Here is a 5,022-nt window from a genome sequence, read left to right on the forward strand (position 1 = left end):
GCTTTCCCACCTCTCTGAAATACTAAAATCCATTAAAATTTAACCACAAGCTTTTTCCTAAATAGGTGGCCCCTTTTCTCCTTAACACTTGACAGCTACAGGACTGAAAAAGGATTCTAGCAGCAAACAGCTACCTGGAGTCATCTGAGTTTCCAGGTTTTCTGGCTTGTAAGTGTTTGGCTTCTTTAAAGGATGGTGTGGCACTTTGGGAATTACTCATGGAGTATTTGTAAGTCATGTCTCAGCCACTTTCTAGGACATGGCCTCTTTTCAGCACCCAAACAGCTCAGGTGAGCAGGAGAGAGGTAAATTTACCTGGAGAGGGGGCATTGACTGAACATTCCATCAGGCCAATTTTCTGTTCTTGTTCATTTTGAGAGTGTTTTATCCTCAACTGAACTCAGGCCCTTTGTTCTCCTCTGTCAAACCCAGTTATTGGAAACTTCATCCAGCTGATTTCCACAGCTATTTTCCTCTTTGGGGCTGGTTATGACACAAATTGACCTGATGGATGTTTGGATTACTCCTACAGATCGTGATGGGCAAGATGTGTGACACGAAGAAGAGCTCTGATGGGATCCACGTGAATCTCAGACCCATCCGTACAAACCAAGAATTAAATGCCAACATCAGAGTGTGAGGGAGGACTAAAGGGTGTCACATAGATCTAGTTCAGAGGAGATGGTGACACAGATTCTGCAGTCTGGGACGCTCAAGGACATCCACAAGCAGCACAGAGCTTCAGACACGCATCTGGCTAAACTCCCTCGAGACAGCAAGGTCAGGAGCACAGGAGAGGGGAATTCTCCACTAGGCCACAAAGCATTTGGTGCCTTGAGAAGACAAAGTACACTGCAAGTTCATCTGAGGCACTTGCCACAAAAGCAGCCCGGCTAGAGATTCAAAAACTCATCACTCTGCTTGAAATATGTCCCCTCCTGTGTACACTGAGCTCCTGTCCCTGCAGGCATCTAAGCAAGCTGGCACCACTGGCATGGGGACCAACCTCGAATTTAGGTCACTTTTTATGTATTTTTAAAGCCATCTCTGCCAAAATACCTGTTGCTGCAGCCAATAATAAGATAGGATCAGTGGCCTGAAGAAAACAAGCGCCAGGGACTGCTCAACCCTCAAAACCCAGACTGCACAGGGCCTTAGTTCCATCTTCCACTCATAGGGCTGGAACCTGGTGATCTTGAAGGTCCCTTCCAACCCAAATGATTCTATTCTATTCTCTAATTCTGATTCTGTGACACTGCAGAGAAATTTGGTTTTTTACAGCAACCAGTTCAGTCACTTTCCACCTTTGTTAGATTCCAGTCTCCAGTAAAAACCACATTGTGATGGTTCTTTCTCTGGGCAATTCAAGGTGATTCCTCTTTCAGTTGATTCCTCCCAGCACCCCCCAGATGCTCAGAAAGACCAGAATTTACCTTTCATAGGTGAGCCCTGTGGAGTTGCCGGGACGTGCACCCCCATGCCAGGCCCACGACGGTAGGGGAAGTTCTCAGGGCTGTATTTCTCACACAGAACTTGCATGAAACTCCTTCCACTGGGTTGGTCCATGCTCCCTTCTTGGACTTCTGGTTAAAGAAGAGAAAAACAGAGCATATGAGCAGTCAGCAAATAATAATCACTTCTAACAGTGGTGCTTGAGAACACAGGGAAAGAAGGCAGGTGGGTCACGGGTTTTGTTTCTGAGCTCCAGCTTAGTCTAACAGGTCCTATTTCAAATTTGAGATTAAAGTAAAACATTACTTGAAAAGAACCCAGAACCAGAGGGTTTGGTGCTGTACAAACACAGCATTACAGGCCAAGTTCAAGACCTCCTTACCCCACTTACTCCTGCTCTTCCAGGATAACTCCAGGCTGCAAAAGGTGACTTCTGCACTTGCCACTTCTGCCCCTCCCACGAGGACTGAGAGAAAGCCACAGCTATTCTCAAACACATTCCCAGGGCAGCCAGGAGGGGAAGGAGCAAACAGCTGTTTCTGAGTAAGAGATTGCTCCAACAGCTGTTTGCCAACTTCCCTTTTCTGCTGTGTCACCAAACATCTCCTGGCCAGGCCAAAAGGCACCTTCTGCCAATTCCATTCTGCAGCTGCCTAATGTATCTGGGAGATAATAACTGTGCCCTGCATATCTGGGCATGGCCCAGAACAGCACAGGAAGGAGGCCTTGCCTCATCACAGGCTGCTGAGCTGCCTGGAGAGATACTGAGAGTCAGCTGGGAGGGTTTTTGGCACCAGGATCCCTCCATGGCCGGGGTTCTGCCCTGCCCAGGTGGGACTCAGCCTCTCTCTGTGTCCTGTTTTCGTGTGCACACTCTGAAATCAGCACTGATGGTTTTGTAACACAGGAGCAGAGCTTGGCTCATGAATGAAGAGATTGTTGTTTCCAGAGGTCTCCTAGTCCTGCTGCCCATCACGGACACACCATCACAATCCTGAACGTGCAGGAACCAGAGCAGGTTTCCTACAGTGTCCAATTAGTCATAGGGCAGCTTTTTCACTAATTACTGCAAAATTACCTTTTTAAACCTCAGAGTGGGGCCACGTATACGTGGAAAGCCAAGTTGCTAATCCTGAATTAAAATGTCTGCCTGTTTCTTTCTGTTTCTTTCCTTTACGGTTGTTACAGGCAAGGATACAAATCTAGATTTAAAATTCTAAACAAAAGTGATTTTGCTGAGGCTCCCTTTGCTGAGAATCACCTGTTTAACAAGTTCCACATCACTTCTTTGTGACCAGACTACCTAAAACCCACCAACCAAAAGGACTTGAGTACAATAAGCAGCAGTTGACTGCAGTGTGTTACCATTTTTATATTATAAATAAAGTTTAAATGTCACAAATGGGGGCTTATTGGATTGGTCTTAAAAAAACCCCAAAACCCACCATTTTCATCTTTAAACAACTGGGTTAATTCAGAGCTCAAACTTGACTCATGTCACTATCAAGAATCAAAAAATCCTCAAACCAGATTTGATAGGAACAAGGCATTTAATTTTAGACTAAATCACTCCACATGGTACAGGAACAATTTGCACTGACAGCCAAGGTTTAGGCTGAGAGGCCTCGTTCCAGAGTGCTTTGGGAGCCTCACAGACAGACAGGGCTTTCCAAACACACATTCAGACATCCTGGTCCGGAAATTCTGGAACTCTCCTGTACATGTTTGTCCTGCACGTGGCTTTTCCATCAGCTCCATCCCTCTTTATCTGCTGAACAAACATCAGCTGGAAATTCCATAGGAGAAACTCACTTTAGAGGCAAAAAATGGTGTTTCCAGATATAGTGTGAGAGCAATCCAGAACTGAGAAGAAAAATTACTGACATTTACATCCAACAGCTTTGAATCCCCAACATTTTCTTCCTCAAGCTCTACTTTTGCACGCCAGTGCCATTGTGAGATGACAAAAACGTCATGGAGTGGGCAGTCGCCTTTCCCACCTCCCTTCCCATGGGATTGCACATCCCCTGTAATCATCTGTCAGGCACGTGGCTTCTCGGAATCCCTACAATTGCCTGGGAGCAAGGAGCAGCAGGATGTGCAAAGGGAATGACAGGTTCCAAGGGAATGCTGTCAGCACAAGGGCAGGACAGGGTGGCCTGCAAGGTGCACGTTTCTGAGCGTGTCCTACTGACAGCACGAGGAACAATTCACGTCCCAGAGTAGCTCTGGGTTTCCTAAATGACAGCACAGAGTGCAAACGAGGCACTTGGGCTTTGAGACGTATCAACAAACCGCCTTTGTTGTTATGTTCAAGTGCTCTGCTGGCCCCACTGACAAACAACAGAGAATCCCAGAATGGTTTGGGTTGGAAGGGATCTTAAAAAGAATCTCATTCCAACCCCTTGTTCTAACACCTCCCACTATCCCAGGTTGCTCCAAGCCCTCCCTTGTTCCAACACCTCCCACTATCCCAGGTTGCTCCAAGCCCCATCCAACCTGGCCTGGGACACTTCCAGGGATCCAGGGGCAGCCACAGCTGCTCTGGGCACCCTGTGCCAGGGCCTGCCCACCCTCACAGGGAGGAATTTCTTCCCAATATCCAGTCTAAACCCACTCTCTGACACTTTGAAGCCATTCCCCCTTGTCCTGTCACTCAAAGCCCTCGGAAATAGTCCATCTCCATCTGTCCCTTCAAGGCCACAATGAGGTCACCCCAAACCTTCTCCTCTCCAGGTGAACAATCCCAGCTCTCCCAGCCTTTCCCTGTCACATCAGAGCTGTTCCATCCCTCTGATCACCCTGGTGCCTCCCCTGGACTCTCTCCAACAGCTCCATGTCCTTCCTGTGCTGGGATTCCCAAGCTGGAAGCAGCACTGGGAAGTGTCCGGAAAGAGGAGCACGACCCTGACTTGAGATTCCAGGGAAACCCAGCGTGCTGCTGCAGCTGATGAGTGAAGTGAGAACACTAAAAAGGACACGGAAAACATTTCCATTCCCTGTGCTGTGAGCCTTCGAGGAGAATAAGAGACCCTTCAGGAGAATGACATCATTAATGACATGCTAATGAAATTCCAGTGCCACTCAAATGCCTTCAGGGCACATCCTGAATAGTCACACACCAAACACATCCTGACATGTTTGTACACATGGAAAATAAAGCGTAAGGAATGGATGAACAGCACAAACATCCGTCTGCAAGGAGCTGGAACATCGTTCTCCCGAGACATGATTCAGGGAAATTACTTTTGAGACGATCTCGAGAGGCAGAGAAGTGAATCACAGAATGGCTTGGGTTGGAAGGGAACCTTGAAGATCATCTAGTTCCAACCCCCCTGCCCTGGGCACGGAAATCCCGCCAGGATTTATCAGGAATTGTACCAGGGCAGGGATCCTGACCCTCGGAGCCACCAGGACAAGCCACCCCAGCAGGTGAAACTCTGTCAAGGCCCCCACCAAACCCAGCACGGCTGCTCGTTCCCACACCACAGCACCGTGCTGAGGGGACCACAAAGCACACGGCAGATACCTGAATTATCCTTGGCACGCTCCTGGCCCGACCCTGACCCT

General features: G+C 48.1%; 1 protein-coding gene across 1 annotated transcript in view; it reads right to left on the minus strand.

The window, feature by feature from the left end:
- Positions 1-2,793, minus strand: part of TBCEL (tubulin folding cofactor E like) — a 17,671-nt gene extending 14,878 nt beyond the window's left edge. Inside the window, exons 1-2 of the mRNA XM_008636910.2 lie at positions 1,835-2,793; positions 1,434-1,583 (exon numbers count right to left, since the gene is read on the minus strand). Of these exons, the coding sequence (XP_008635132.1) occupies positions 1,434-1,566 (133 nt within the window). The 5' untranslated portion in view covers positions 1,567-1,583; positions 1,835-2,793. The remainder of the gene's footprint in view (positions 1-1,433; positions 1,584-1,834) is intronic.
- Between the last annotated feature and the right edge of the window lie 2,229 nt (positions 2,794-5,022).

This window comes from Corvus brachyrhynchos, unplaced genomic scaffold (genome assembly GCF_000691975.1).
Source record: "Corvus brachyrhynchos isolate BGI_N302 unplaced genomic scaffold, ASM69197v1 scaffold46, whole genome shotgun sequence".
NCBI classification, from domain to species: Eukaryota; Metazoa; Chordata; class Aves; order Passeriformes; family Corvidae; genus Corvus; species Corvus brachyrhynchos.